This window comes from Echinops telfairi, unplaced genomic scaffold, assembly GCF_000313985.2.
Source record: "Echinops telfairi isolate 266 unplaced genomic scaffold, ASM31398v2 ScPeMD7_443;HRSCAF=831, whole genome shotgun sequence".
NCBI classification, from domain to species: domain Eukaryota; kingdom Metazoa; phylum Chordata; class Mammalia; order Afrosoricida; family Tenrecidae; genus Echinops; species Echinops telfairi.
The window spans coordinates 84,830,845-84,845,336 of NW_022104341.1; the positions used below are offsets into that span (position 1 = coordinate 84,830,845).

General features: G+C 62.1%; 1 protein-coding gene across 1 annotated transcript in view; it reads right to left on the reverse strand.

The window, feature by feature from the left end:
- Positions 1 to 449: 449 nt before the first annotated feature.
- PTPRF (protein tyrosine phosphatase receptor type F) overlaps positions 450 to 14,492 on the reverse strand; it is a 79,267-nt gene continuing 65,224 nt past the window's right edge. Inside the window, exons 17-31 of the mRNA XM_045291816.1 lie at positions 14,086 to 14,298; positions 13,757 to 13,911; positions 11,533 to 11,648; positions 7,591 to 7,688; positions 5,194 to 5,317; positions 4,924 to 5,099; positions 4,119 to 4,238; positions 3,848 to 4,002; positions 3,484 to 3,769; positions 3,206 to 3,384; positions 2,996 to 3,122; positions 2,778 to 2,903; positions 2,472 to 2,626; positions 2,245 to 2,380; positions 450 to 2,081 (exon numbers count right to left, since the gene is read on the reverse strand). Coding sequence (XP_045147751.1) covers positions 2,013 to 2,081; positions 2,245 to 2,380; positions 2,472 to 2,626; positions 2,778 to 2,903; positions 2,996 to 3,122; positions 3,206 to 3,384; positions 3,484 to 3,769; positions 3,848 to 4,002; positions 4,119 to 4,238; positions 4,924 to 5,099; positions 5,194 to 5,317; positions 7,591 to 7,688; positions 11,533 to 11,648; positions 13,757 to 13,911; positions 14,086 to 14,298 — 2,235 coding nt within the window. The 3' untranslated portion in view covers positions 450 to 2,012. The remainder of the gene's footprint in view (positions 2,082 to 2,244; positions 2,381 to 2,471; positions 2,627 to 2,777; positions 2,904 to 2,995; positions 3,123 to 3,205; positions 3,385 to 3,483; positions 3,770 to 3,847; positions 4,003 to 4,118; positions 4,239 to 4,923; positions 5,100 to 5,193; positions 5,318 to 7,590; positions 7,689 to 11,532; positions 11,649 to 13,756; positions 13,912 to 14,085; positions 14,299 to 14,492) is intronic.

Genomic DNA, 14,492 nt, shown 5'->3' on the forward strand with positions numbered 1-14,492 from the left:
CCGTTGCTCTCTGGAGGGGCTGGGAAAGGAAGGTGACGCTCCAGGGGCAGGGCACAGGGTCCTGGCACTGGCTGACAAAGCAGGAGCAGAGCAAGGCGATGGCTACGCTCAACTGGTGCCAGTCACCTGTGGGGGGGGTTTCCCTAGCAGGGGTGCAGGCGCAGCCCTCAGCGGCAGACTTCCTCGCTAAAGGCAAGCAGCCTGGAGCCTGCCCTGCCACCATGAGACCCAGGCCCCCAGACAAGGGAGGGGGCCTCATTTTCATCCTAAACCTCACCGCCACCAAGCCCATTCGGATCCCTGGGGACCCCACACTGCAGAGGAAACCTGCTCCACGGGGGTTTGCGAGCGCCTCTGGGTCGGTACCCATGGTTAGCGGCCAGGTGCTTCCCTCCACTTACTGCTGGCCACCCACTCTTAATTCGGAAAGAGCTGAGACAGAGGCCCAGTTTGTAAGAAATCTGATTATTCAAATTTATTACCATCAAGAATTATGCAATGATGCTGTAGTTTTTCCCCTTAACAAATAGAAAACAGACTGTGTACAACAGTGAACTCTACAGCACTAGCATCCACAAGGTAAAAATGAATGTCTCATCCAACATTATCAACCCTGGATTGTGGATCGGACCGACCCCAGCGAGAGGCGGCCCTGTCTGCATCAAGTCCCTTGGCTACACCAGCTATGCACCCTTCCCCGCCCCCACTTACCTACCTAGATAGTGCTGCCAGAGGAAGAGGCCCTCTTCCCACCCCTCAGCAGGCCGAGAGCACGGGTTGATTACAGTACCGAGAAGAGGAGTCCAGTAGTCTTGCCACATTGGCTATGAGGGCACTGCCAAGGGGTGGGGAAGAAGGCTTCTTGGGGTTTGACAATGCTGTGGAGCAGGGCAGCCAGGCACCTGGCCCCACCTCGCCTCTGAGGGCGGCCGTGTGCTCCCAGGCCCACTGGCCTGGACCGGAAGGGCCGGCCACGCCGACGTGTGCTACTCTCCTAGGCCAGCAGTCAGGCCTGTGACCCCCAAACCCACCGTGCTGCAACACTGGGGACAGACCCAAGCAGGGCTCTGCGGCCCCATGGGCAGAGCCCCAGGGCCCCAAGTCAGCCCCTCTTGTGGGGGGCTGGAAGTAAGGACTGGAGATGACTCTCCTTTCTCTGTTGATTTGTGTGTGTGTGTGTTTTGTTTTTGCTTTTAACTTTTGCAAACACGATGGTGATGAGGATGGCCTAGACAGGCCCCCAGACCCGGCTCTGGTCTGGGCTGTGAATGTCAGGTACGCACTGGGACAGACCGACCACTGGGGGTGAGCGTCTCCTGTATCCCCCCCGCCCCCTGCCCGCCACTGTCTGTGGGGCCTCAGAAAAAGCCTCTGAAGGAAAACTAAACAAGGCTTAACAAAGGAAAGAAGAGCGTGTTTCCCTGCATTTGGACGAGACAGGATCTTCTTGGGAGGGCAGGAAAAGCAGGGACCAGTGTCACCTCCTGGCCCCGCACCCACGAGGCCAGACTCTGTCCTTCCCACATTGTATTCCGGGTCATCAGCGGGCGCCGTACAGAGAAAGGGCCCACTGCGAATTCAGAAAGGAAAACGAAGCACTCGGGACCCTCTCTTGCTGGCCCGCTGCGCAGCGAAGGATTTGCAAAAGGAAATCCGAGGGAAGAGCTTAGGATCCCTCAGTCTATCCCACTGAATGTATAAAAACCCAGAGGGCTTCCGCCCATCCCACCCCATGAGAAGAAGCATGAGAAACGCGGTGGTGGCGCGGTCGGAGAGGTGGCAGAGGCGCCAGCGGCGGTGGCCTCCACCTTGGCTAGCCGCCCGCTGCCCCGGGGTCTGGGCTCTCCGTTTGGTGTGGCAATGTTCCTGAAACGCTGTGATCCTGGCGGGCTAGGCTCTGCCCGCGACAGCGTCTGTGCGGGAGGGCTGGACGATGGTCGGTATGGCTCAGAGGAGCGGTCCCCTCCGGAGCCCCGCCCTGGGGTGGGGCCAGCGGAGGAGAGGGGCGGTAGTTACGTTGCATAGTGGTCAAAGCTGCCGAGGTACTCCAGGGCTGCGCGGTAGCACAGCTGGTACTGGTCCTGCAGGGACAGGGCGGGCTGGTCCGTGGGGGCACAGCACACCCGCCCGCCCTGCCCCCACCCATCGCAGTTGTCTGGGTAGCACTTTAGGGTCAGCTGGTGGGTTGAAACCCTCAGAACTAGGGCTTTCCCAGGCGTAACTGAACGGGCAGGGGTCCTGTACCTCCGTCTGCACCATGGCGGGGCGCTGCGTGCGCAAGGTCTTCACGGTCTGGAACATGTCGACCACGCCCTCGTAACGCATGCGCTCCAGGACGATGCTTAGTGTGATGAACACCCCGGTGCGACCCACGCCGGCGCTGCTCGGGGGCGGGGTTGGGTGAGGATGGATGTCTGCCAGGACCATCCCCCGACCCCCGCCCAAGCCTGCTTGCAGAGGGGCAGCCCCACCTGCAGTGCACCGTGATGGGCCCGTCCTGCCCGAACTGCTCCTTGGTCTTGTGCACCTGCCCGATGAAGTCGATGAAGCCCTCGCCCGTCTTGGGCACGCCCTGCTCCGGCCAGTCTGTGAACTGGAACTGCCGGATGGTCCTCGACTGCCCATCCTGGGGGCAGGGCGCACAGGGTGAGGGTGAGTGCACTGACCGGCAGCCCCCTCCAGAGACACACACTCCCCGAGTCTCCTGTGTGTGCTCCGGGAGCCTGAAAGGAGGCACTGTGCATGCAATCGCCCTTCCCCTGCCCGTGCACACTCACCCGGGCATCGGTGACCTTGAACTCCCGCAGGATGTACTGAGGCATGTTGTACTCAGCCATCGGGTCGACCACGAAGTACTGGTAGCGCGCGGAGCGCTCTGCGGGCCAGTACTGGTGGCACTTCTCCTGTGGACAGAAGACCCAGCCAGCATGTCCAGGCGGGGAGGGACGGGAGAAGCTGGGTGGGGGTGGTAAGGGGACGGGCGCTGCCTGCTCACCCTGCCCATCTCCCGCAGCTTGGTCAGCATGACGATGATGGTGGAGTTGTGCTCCCACAGCATGCGCCAGAAGTCCTCCGTGCTCTCCGCCAGGGGCCCCTGTGTGGCGATGTAGGCCTTCTGCTGTCTGCGGGAGGCAGGACAAGGTTTGCTGGAGCTGCCCAGTTGCGGGCCGCCCCTCCCCACAGCCAGCCGGGAAGGGCGCTCTACCTGTAGCCATCCAGGAAGCTGGCGTTGATGTAGTCGGAGCCCTCCACGCCCCGGATGGGCTGCAGGCACACGCGGGTCAGCTCGTAGGGCATGATGTTCACCAGGCGGTTCTTGAACTTGTTGCAGGGCAGGTTGGCGCTGATGAAGCGGGACGTGTGGGCCTTGGAGCTGGCCAGCAACTGGCGAGAGGGCGGGTGTGTGTGTGTGTGTGTCAGTCAGGCCTGGAGGGTGGGACTGGCCTCCGGGCCCCAGCCAGGCCTTCCCTAGAGGAGGCTCACCTTGAATTCCAGCTCCATGGCAGTGACGCTCTCCCCGGGCGGCACCTGGCCCAGCTTCTGGATGTGGGCGTAGAGGTTGCGGGCGGGCACCTCCGTGTGGCCGCAGGTGGCGGCCTCCAGCAGCGCCTCATGGATGAACACGTACTGGTCCTCCGTCTGCACCATGTAGTTCCGCTGCGACCGCATGCAGGTCACGTGGCCGTAGATGTCCACCGTCTTCTCGTGCTTCATCCGCTCCAGCATGGCATCGATGACGATGAAGCAGCCCGTGCGGCCCACGCCCGCGCTGCAGGACACAGGTTCAGCATGGGCATAGCGCCCCCGCACCCCCACCGCCCTCCCTGGGGCGCGCCGAAGCCCCCACCTGCAATGCACCACCATGGGCCCTGCGTCCAGGGAGTTGCAGGCCTTGACCCGCCGCAAGAAGGCCAGGATGGGCGTCGGGTACTCGGGCACGCCGTGATCTGGCCAGGCCATGAACTGGAACTGCCGCAGCTCCCGCTTCTCACTGGAGCCGCTCTGGGGAGGGGGCGGAATTCACACACCACCTCCAACACATGGGGTGGGGGGTGTCCCCTTCCATCCACTGCTCCGGCCTCTGTCACTGGGGGCTGGGGGATGGAGGTGGGGCCTACCTTGTGGAGCGCAAAGGTGCGCACAGTGTAGGTGGCCAACTCCACCGTGTCCAGCAGGGTCACTTGAATGAGGCCATAGGTCTCAGCGCCACGGACTGGCCAGTACTGATCGCATTTTACCTGCAGAGGGACGAGCCGGGCAGGTTGCGGTGATGAGCTTTCGAGGGTGCTCAGGGCTCCCTCGGGAAGGGAGCCAAGGCAGGAACAGGGCAGAGGGCACAGCCTACCTGGATGCAGGGCCCCAGTCCTGAATGCCAAGACCCACCACCCCAACATGCCCCGTCCGACCTGGGCTGCGCATTCCCCCACCCCACTCCACCCGCCCTAGCTGGTGGAATGAGGGCCGTAATTGAAAATTATTTATTCATGACCAGATCGCACCAGGCACATTTTCTGCCAAATTTACCCATAACGTTTATGCGCCATTTTCAAGCTCTGTAAATTTTACGTTCCAGCCAGTGCTTCGCAGTGCAAAGCAGATAAGAGCAGCTCTTTCCACTAATTAACTCAGGAGCTGTTAGTGCCCCAGGAACACACCAGCATCTGGGGGACATGTGAGCAGCCGGGCCCAGGCCAGCAACTGAGGGGCTGAAAATGCCCACACCTGCTAGAGCCTGCTGCTTTCCTAGGAGTGCACTGGCATCTGAGGGGCATGTTGACACCCCAGAAACAGCATCTGGGGCACATGCCAACACCCCTGAAACCAACCAGTGTCGGGGAGTCATTCCAGCATGAACGCCCCAGGAAAACGGAAGCATTTAGGGAAAGCCCTGAGGAACCCCTTCCCGGGGGTGCCTGGCCTCACCCGGGACTTCTCCTCCAGCCGCGTCATCATGACCACAGTGGCCGTGCGCTGCTCCCACACCATGCGCCAGAAGTCGCCCAGGGTCTCGGGCAGTGGCCCCTGCGTGGCAATGTAGGCATTCTGCTTGCGGTAGCCGTCGATGTAGTTGGCATTGATGTAGTCACTCCCGGGCACGCCTGTGGATGAGAAGGGACGTGGGTGCACTCCACTGGCTCAGCCCCCAGTCCTTCCCCCTGGCCCCCACCCTCCGTGCCTACTGGGGTGGCTCACCATCGATGGAGGTAAGGAGGACCCGAGAGTGGTCGTAGGCGATGACGTTTGCGTAGCGGTTCTTAGGCTTGTTCACCTCCAGGTTGGAATTCTCCCACGTGAACTGCTGCCCGGGATCAATGGACTGTGGGGGCGGAGAGGTGGGGGTGGGGAGAGGTCAGAACTGAAGCCGACGGGTAGCCCTGGGAGACCCATCCTTCCAGGTGGGGCTCACACCTCCCTGCTCTGACCCCTTGTACCCCTGTCCAACAGGAAGGTAAGGGACCACTGACTCCTTCACTATGAGGCCAGGTCCCCTTGCCCTGTAGTGGCCAGGGGGCAGGTAAGGTCCCCAGACCCACGCCCACCTACCAAAGGTGGCCAGCTCTGCAGCCCAGACCCCACACAGCTCTGGGCCTGTGCACCCTGGAGCCCTCTTCTCACTCCACGGTCTTCCCCGCGGAGAGGGGCTCTCAGGACGTCCACTGACCTCCACACACCAGCCCTGCCCCGAGTCTAGCCTGACACCCCCAGCTGGGGACCCCAATCTCAACTCTTCAACAGGTGGGTTCATCAGCTGCCCCTCCTGCGGGGATGCCCCTCAGACAACAGCACCCCTTCCTCCCTCCCTCCCCTCCAGGAGGCCAGGCCAGCACCTGCACGTTCTTCTCATTCACCCTTTGGTGCCTCCTCCCCTCGGTCACCAGGTCTCCCGGTGAGAAGGGCTGTGTCAGAAGCCCGGGTAACAGAGGAGACCCTCTCCCAGGCCACGTGCATGATGCTTCCCCGTTCACACGGGCTGCCCTCAGGAAGTGACCGGTGACTAGATGTTGGCGGCTCCCCAGCCTACCACCACTGTGTGGCCCAGGGCACCCCACTCGACAGAGCTCACACGCCCACACTCTCCTTGTCCAGCAGTCGGAGTGACCCTTCTACCAGGAGGGCCTGCCTGACCATCCCCTACTGCTTCCCCAACTCTGCCTGTGGCCTCGGGCAGCAGCCAAGGCCCAGCGAGAACTAGGCTCTAAGTACTCTTAAGTGTGGAAACCCTCAGGAGACAGGTTCTACCGCCAACCTTGCTTTACAGACGGACGCAGCCGATGTCCTCAGCCCTGGCCCAGCCTGCCCGCCCTCCAGTAGACCAGCGGCATGAGCTGCAGGAGACCAGCACAGCAGCGCGCCCAGCTCTCCGACTGCGGGGCTGCCGTCTACCTGTCCTGCGTGCTGTCCCGTCGGAAGACTGAGTCCACCCTAGCCATCTGCAGCTGTGCCGCTGCTCGCCGGCATGCCAGCGGTGGAGGAGACCTTTGACTCCACAGCCCCGGCCCAGGAGGGACACACAGACAAGAAGAGCTCAAAAGCCCAGGGCAGCGCTGGTGGCTTCTGGGAGAAGGGTGTTACCGGCCGGCTCAGACAGGAGGGGCGAGGGACGTTGTGAGCTGAGGCTGCCAGGCCCAGGGCAGTGAGCCTGGGGCAGGAGCCAGGGCTGGGCCAGTCTGAGTGGAAGCCCGCGGAAGCCTTCCCTGCCCAGTGAAGAGCTGAAGGCAGGGAGTCTGGCCTGCAAGCTTCGTTACCCCTCGGCATGGCCTCCTGCGAAGCAGGCCCTGCGAGTGCTCAGTACGTGGAGGCCAGCACGGCCAGCTGTTGGCTCAACACGCTCCCTCTCCTCTTTGGGCAGGCACCTGGCTGGCTCTCAGCTGCTTCCTCCAAACGCAAATCCTGAACGCAGTTCAGGGAGGTCAGCGGACCTGAAAGGGGGTGACCTGTTCTCCGCTCACACGAGAGGATCACCACTGTCTCTGACACACCATTTCTGGAGCTGACTGAGCGGTCCGGGGGCATCCTGAGTCATCCCCTACCCCAGCACGGGTCCAGTGGAGACCCTCAGAGCCCAGACTGAGGGGGCACCGCTAAGTCTGTGGTCCAGCAGCAGGTGTCCAGGCCACAGAGAGGTGCAGGGGGTCCAAGCCTGACCCTTCACTCTCTTGGCTCCACCAATTGTTCAACCTTGGGTGAGTTACTTTCCCTCTCTGAGCCTTAGTTTCTTGCACTGTAGGATGAGACCATTATCACAAGCCACTGCACAGGGCTGTGGGGGCTTGCTGGACGGGTGCATGGGTGGAAAGTGCCTTGCTTGGTGCTGGCTCGGTCCCACCTGACAAATGCCGGCGTGAGGGTCATTCCTCCTGAGCTATGTCTGTGTGTCCCTCACCCCTCGTCACCCACCCATGGTCAGTACATCCAGATGCAGGCATGCAAAGCCTTTCACAGCACCTCCTGAGATGACCAGCAGAGGGAGCTCTGCTCAGAAGGGCCCTGCCCCGGCCCAGCACCCGAGGAGCCTAAAGCCCACCTGGGACAGCACGGAAGCTGTCAGGGGGCTGCGCCCGGACCTGGGACCGGGCCATGGCATCTCACCTCATACTCCTGGGAGAACTTGAGGCCATCGTTGGCTTTGAGGCGCTCGATGTTGTCTGCCAGGTCAGTGATGGGGATGGGCGGGTGGTCTCGCATACCTGCGGAGAGTGGGGTACGGGTGGTGGGCAGTCAGCATGTAGCCTGGGTGGTGGCAGAGCCAGCCCCAATGCATGTATGTGCACATGTGAACACGTGTGAACACTGTTGGCATGGAGACAGCAGCACATGCGGCGGCAGGGTGGCGGACGGAGCACACGATGGCTGGAGGGTGGGGGAGGGGGTCAGAAGGAGGTGACCAGTCCAGCTCAAGGGGCTGAGTGGTGTCATCAGGGCCTGCCTGATGGGCGCAGCGCCACAGGGAGGGGCCTCCACTCTCCCAGGCTGAGGCAGGACCGAAGCCCACCTGACATTCTGGGGGTGGAGGAGAGGGGGCTCTTCGGCCTGTTCCCGCCCCACTGCCTGGTCTGTGAGCAGCCCTCCTGCCCCTCACCGGCTCCAGTGGCCTCTGGAGAGACCTGGTGTAATCATGGTCCCCGGCCCGAGCAGGGGAATGGAGTCTCTATGATGCAAAGACACGGGGCAGAGGTCGAGCGACGTGAGAGGCTGAGTGACGGGGCAGGGGGCACAGAGAAAGGGGCATCAGACAGACCAGAGAGAGAGAGAGGTCAGCAGGAGAGAGAAAGGGCAGTAGTGGAGGAGACGAGGAGAGGAAGAGGTAGGACGGGAAAGCAAAGGACAAGGGGGTGGGGTGGGGTGGGGTGTGCGTGTAGTATGTATGGACGTGGCTGCCGGAAAAGGCGTCGTGACAAGGAGGTGATGTGGGGGCAGGGGAGGAGGGAGGCAAGGGCGTGAAAAGAAGTCGAGGACCACGTGGAAACACACAGAAGCCAGAGTATCCCCCAAGCACGGGAACTTTGAAACTAACTTGAGATATTCGGACAACTGGGGGCACTGGAACCTGCAGAGGAAACAGAACAGAACACGGTGGGGCAAGAGAAGAGAGCCTGTTAGTGTCGCAGGGCCACGTTGCCGTCACATGAGGCTTGTGGGTGTGGGGCGAGGTGGGGAGGGGGCCATGGGGGCTCAGAAGGGGCTGACAGAGGAAGAGGGGATGTGGGGAGGGGGGGCCGGAAGCTGCAGGGCAGGTTCTACCCACTAGTCCTTTCTGCCTCTCACAGAACAGGGCCACCTTGCCCAACTCCAGAGGTGCCCCTCCCCCCCCACCTCGATGCTGCTGTATCTGGTCTGTGCTATTTTAGAACCATTTAGTAAAAGAAAAGACAGGCCACCTCCACGAGAGACAGACAGGTACTTTCTAGCTGTTCTGTTCATTTCAGCTTCACTGTGGGTGAAAACTAAAGTATGAACGAGGGCTGCCTGCAGAGCTCGGGTGTGAGCAAACCCTCAGCTTGTTCCGAGTCCTGCCATCCTCCCTTCCACCCTCCTCTGTCTCCAGTTCAGTGGATACTCAGTGTGTCCTCTGCCAAGCCTGCTGCTGTCACGGGGTCGCCTCTCCCTGCTGGTAGCCTGAGCTCTCTACCTCCGCACTGGCAGAGACTAATGGGGTCCTTCTCGGACTCTTGCCACAGGCTTCCCCCCAGATCGCCATGACCTGCACTGACGACTGACGGCCTCCATCCGCCATCTCTCCTGCTCTCAAGAGATCACGGCCACCCTTCCTCCCATGCCCCTGCTTTCCCCCATGCATCGTGAACACTAAGACAGACCACCCGGCTACCCTGCCAGCTGCAGACACTTTAGGTTCAACCCAGGGGATGGGGGTGGGTGGGGTGGGCACCATTGCTCAGCACCCATACCCAGGCCACCACTCCCTTCTATGGCTCTAACTACTTCGTTCCAGCCCCCCAGGAAGCTGGGGCCAGAACACCAGCGGTGCCTTTCCTTCTCCCCCACTGTCTGCCTCCCCTTGCGGCCTAGCCGAGGATGCAGAGGGAGACGCATCCCTGCACCCCTGTCCCCCAGCTTCATACCCCACACCCAGGCTCTGGATGCTGGCTCCACCGGCCAGCAGTCCCCACCCACATCTCAGGTCCCCCGACAGTGCTCACACACAATGTCACTGTGTTCCCGCCGTACTCTGGCTCCTGGACCTCGCTGACACTCTCCCCGGCAGCCTATCACAGGCCCAAGCCAAAGTCCCACATGGCCTCCTGCCTGCTCTCAATCAGTAGCTCCTGCGGCTCTGCCTTCCCTAGGCTCAGCATCAGGGACCCTCAGTTCGCTGCCAGTCCTCCATCTTCCCCCCATCCTGGCAGAGGACCAGCAGGCAGCCGGCATCCTTGCTTCCTCGGCTGCCTCACCTGGCGCCTGCCATCTGCCCTCCCTCCATCCCAACCCAGGTCCTCCTGGCCTCTAGTCTCCCTTTCCCACCTTCTAACCCTCCAGCCTCAGCTCCACGCAGCAGCCACAATGCCACATCTTGACCTCTGGCCTCTCCAAAAGCTCTTCTTGGCCTCCCCAGGTTCTCCTCAGCTCAGACCCCAATGGCCGTGGTCTAATGGCCTGCTCTCCCCGAGGCCCTGCAGCTGCCAACGCGAGTGCCGTAGGAACACTGGGTACTTCCACCTGATGCTCGCGCTGCTTCTGAGCATCCGCCCGCCTGCACACGCCCTTCCCACCAAAGGCAGCTCCTTTTCCCGTCTGTTGGGAGCTCTGGTGGTGTAGAGGTTATGAGCTGGGCTGCTAACCGTAAGATCAGGGGTTCGAAACCACCAGCCGCTCCTTGTGAGAAAGACGAGACTATTCTACTGCCCTACGTAGACCGTAAGTCTTGGAAACCCACAGGAGTAGTTCTATACCACGTCCTATCAGTCAGCATCGACTCAATGGCAGCAAGCTTTGATTTTTTGGGTGGGATCAGTACCCCTAGGGCTGGCATGCCCCCCACCCTGTCCCCCATGGCCAGTTTCGCTGCGCCCAGTTGACTTGAACATCTGGGTTGTGCCTGCCGCTGAGGTCTGCCTGGCCCTCGCTCTCAAGACGCTCCTCCGGAGCCCAGTCACCCCACCAGATCCCAGCACCACCTACTAGGCTGTGAATGACTGCGCCCTGGGCCCTGGCAGACGTACAGTCTCTGCGGAAGCCTGCCTTCGAAGCATCAGAGCAATCATGGGCACCCCAAACGTGAATGACCATGGCTCTGTGCCAATCAATGTTCAGAGAAAACAGGCGGTGGGCCGCTACTAGGCTCACTGGCCTGTTTGTCGAGCACTGCTCGACATGACGCCAGCTCCGAGCCTGCACATCTCCACGTCTGCGTTTGACTCCAAGACCGAGAGACCATGAACAATGGCTGTTTCAAACCACGGGGCCCGGGGTAATTTCACGTGGCTACGTGCGCGGACTCGGTCATCCGAGCACTCCCGTCACAGGTGCGCAGCGAGAACCCGCCCTGTGCGGAACGCAAGGCCTTGACAGGGAGGCGAGCACAGTCCTCTGCACCCCAGGCTGAGGCAGCCACCGAGGCACTGGTGTCCCAAGGGAGAGAACCACGGGGGAAACAACAGGCTGAGCTATCCCGAAGGGGTCGGGGCCACACCTTGGGCTGGGATCAGCCTCCAGGAGGGGTCAGACACCAGCACCCTTGGACACAAAACTCCCCAACATCCTCCTCCTTTTCTGCACATGGGGAGACCAGGTGCAGATACTGTCCAGCCCCCTGTGGTGCTGAGGTAGGCTCCGTGGGGGTTCTAAGCCTGCATGTCAGAGGCTCTGAGCAAACACCAGGCAGGGCTGAGCAGCTGTGGTCCTTGGTGGGCCCTGGAGCACCTGTCAGGCTCCTGAGATCTGTCCAGAGTCAATAAGCATACGGAGTCAGGCTCAAAAGGTGGTGGGGAGCAGGGCACGGGCCCGAGGGGGGCCCTTGGAGAAGACTCCAGCAGCCTGGACTGGTGGGGGGGTAGTGAGCTGGGCGCTGCCTACCTGGGGTCTGGTAATTGAGCCTCCGCATCTCCACGGGGTCAGAGGAGTGGGCCAGCAAGGAGTCCTTCAGCCCGATCGACTGCTCATCCTTCGAGGACGGGGAGTGGGTCCTTTTCCTGCAAAGGCAGGAAGCAGGCTGGTGAGGATGAGGTTCAGCCAGTCGCCACTGACCCCCTTTGTCCAGGTGCCCCTGCCCCCATCTCATCCTGGGAAGCCAGGGGCAGAGCAGCCTCAACATGAGAGAACACAGGGGAGGGGCAGGTTGGGGAGACGGCAGGGCGTGGCGTGGACACAGGGCATTGTAGCGAGGGAGGAGGGGGTCCGAGGACACCACTGCCGGGCCAGCGGGACACCAGGAGGACACATGCACATGACATGTAAGATACGCAAACATCACAGGGGGCTGGGCCCCAGGTGCCTGGCCACCACTGGTGAATGACCAGAGCAGCCAAGGAGGGACGGGAAGGCGGCGCCTCGCTGGGCAGAGACTCCCTCCCTGGCCCCACTCTGGGTCTGAGGCAGACTGCAGGCCCGGCTGTGCAGAAGCCAGGGGTGTGTCCAGGGAGGACGGGCTTGTGCAAATTCGAGAGCAGTGTGGGCTCCGGACACACCTCCCCACTGCTGGGCGGTGCGTATTCTCCGCTTGGAGAACAGAGCCCCCCCCAGCCAGTTCCTCAGAAGGCTGCGCTACGTGCGGGAAGGGGCACCCGTGGAGAGGGCACATGGTCAAACTGCCCAGACGACGGCAGAGCCTCCGCCTCACCCAGTGAGGGACCGGTTCTCCAGCCCCCGATTCGGCTGAGCTGACCGGACGGATGGTTTGCTGCTGCAAGCGGAGGCCAGGCGGCTTCTGGTAGAAGCACCACCCCTCCCTGCTGAACCCAGCATGTGCAGGGAGATGTGCAGAGACGGAAGGACTCCTACCTTTCTTGTTTACTAGGTCCCGGAAGACAGCCAAGGACAGAAGAAAGGAACGGTCATTGTTGCCACCATCACACAGGCCCTCTTGTGACCCGGGGGTATGGAGGGCCCACATGTGGCACCGGGACAGTCAGAGGAAGGGGGTGAGCGTCCCTGCACACCAGAATCCAGGGGGGAGAGGGATGAAAGGTATGGGAGCGGAACTTTCTGCCTGGGGGTGGGGGCGCCCTGCCCTGGGAGCAGGCTCTTCAGAGAAGGCCAGGGGCTGAGAGCTGGGGCTCTCAGACACACGCACGCACGCACGCGCACACACGACAGACAGACAGACAGACAAACACAGACACGCACGCCAGACAGACAGACAGACACATGAAGGATCACCCAGACACACGGAATGACACATCTGCCTGACAAGCGGCCACTGAGGTGTTTCAGGGGCCCAGCCTGGTGCGGTGGGGCAGATGGAGGATGGGGTGGGGATGAGCAGGCCTCGGGGGTACTGGCCTCTGGAGTCTGGAAGGAGGCGGTAGGTGCCGGGTGGGCAGGCACAAGATGAGTGGCAGAGCAGGCGGGCCCAGGCACAGAGCATGACATCCACCTGAGTGCCAACACTTGGTGGTCAGGCCAGAAGAACCAGGCTCTATCTTGGGATCCACCGAGCGGTTTTCAGCAGAGGAACACCACCTTTTAATCACGACTCTCGGACTGGGAGGAGGTTGGAGACTCCAAGGGTGGGAGGACTGAGACTGGAGGTGTTGGGGTCCTCAGCTAGGCCTGCACGGCTCGACCTTGGCCCTGGGAAACCCACGAGGAGGCTGCGCAGAGGTGGAGGGTGAGGACTGGTAGCCTGGTGGATCGGGCCCCGGTGGTTGTGATGGGGACAGGAGAGAAGAGGGCTGAAACCTGGGCAGCTGTGCTCACACCGGGTGCCCAGCGAGTGTCCATGAGCAGGGGACCTAAACCTCTCTAGAGGTCACCTAGGAATGGTGGCAGAAGATGCCTCCTACAGGTGACCAGTTGGTGTCTGGGAGCTGACGAAGACAAACACACTCGCACGCACTGAAACGCACACACACACACACACACACACATCCAGGATGCGCGTGGACCGGCCCCGGAGTAGCTCCACTGCACATCCAAGGGAGCACCCACTGGGGTCTCCTACCAGACAGACACGTGTGTGCAGACACGAGCACACCAACACACGTGGGGAGCCTGCACTGCTTCTGCTCCTCCTGGCTTCCCTCTGAACTTGGGGCCCGGCAGGGCCAGTGGCCCCCAGAGCCCGGGGCTCAGCACTCACCTCTTGAACAGGAGGATGGCGATGACAATAAGGATGATGAGGATGACCGCCAGGACCGGGCCTGTCACCCATAGCATCTCGGGCTCCTCTTGCTGCTGGGCTGGTGTCACCTGGACCACAATCTCATCCGAGTAGGGACTGGAGGCATAGCGCTTCTGTGGCCCAGAGAGACGGGGCGTGCTCTGAGCTCGGGGCGACACCCCCTCCCACCCTGTGTGCACTCAGCCTCAGGGGCTGGCCTGGGGACTCTGGGCGCCTGACTCTGGGCTCACTAAACCTGGGCTGGTGGGTGTCTGGGGCTGTGCATGGCTATGCCGGCTCAGGCAGACCTGGTCCACAGGCTCCTTCAGGGAGGCGAGCACAAAGCTCTGGTAGCTCAGGTCCGGAGACAGGGGCCGGTTGTAGAAGCCCTGGTAGTTCTTCTTGTCCCCCAGGGTGAAGGTCTCAGGAAGCACGTCCACCTGGGCGGCCACATAGGGCTTGGTCCGCTCCAACTGTCGCCGCCGCCGCTGCCCGCCGCCCTGCTCGATGGCTTCCAGGAGCTGCGGGGCAGAGCACAGAGTCGGGGGGCAGGGCACAGAGTCGGGGGCAGGGCACAGAGTCGGGGGGCAGAGCACAGAGTCAGGGGGCAGAGCATAGAGTCGGAGCGCAGAGAGCTGGCTCATGCTCGGCTCAGGTCTGAGACACCGGCTCCTTGCTGAGCCGGATGGGAGCTCACGCCCCTGCAGAGCATCGA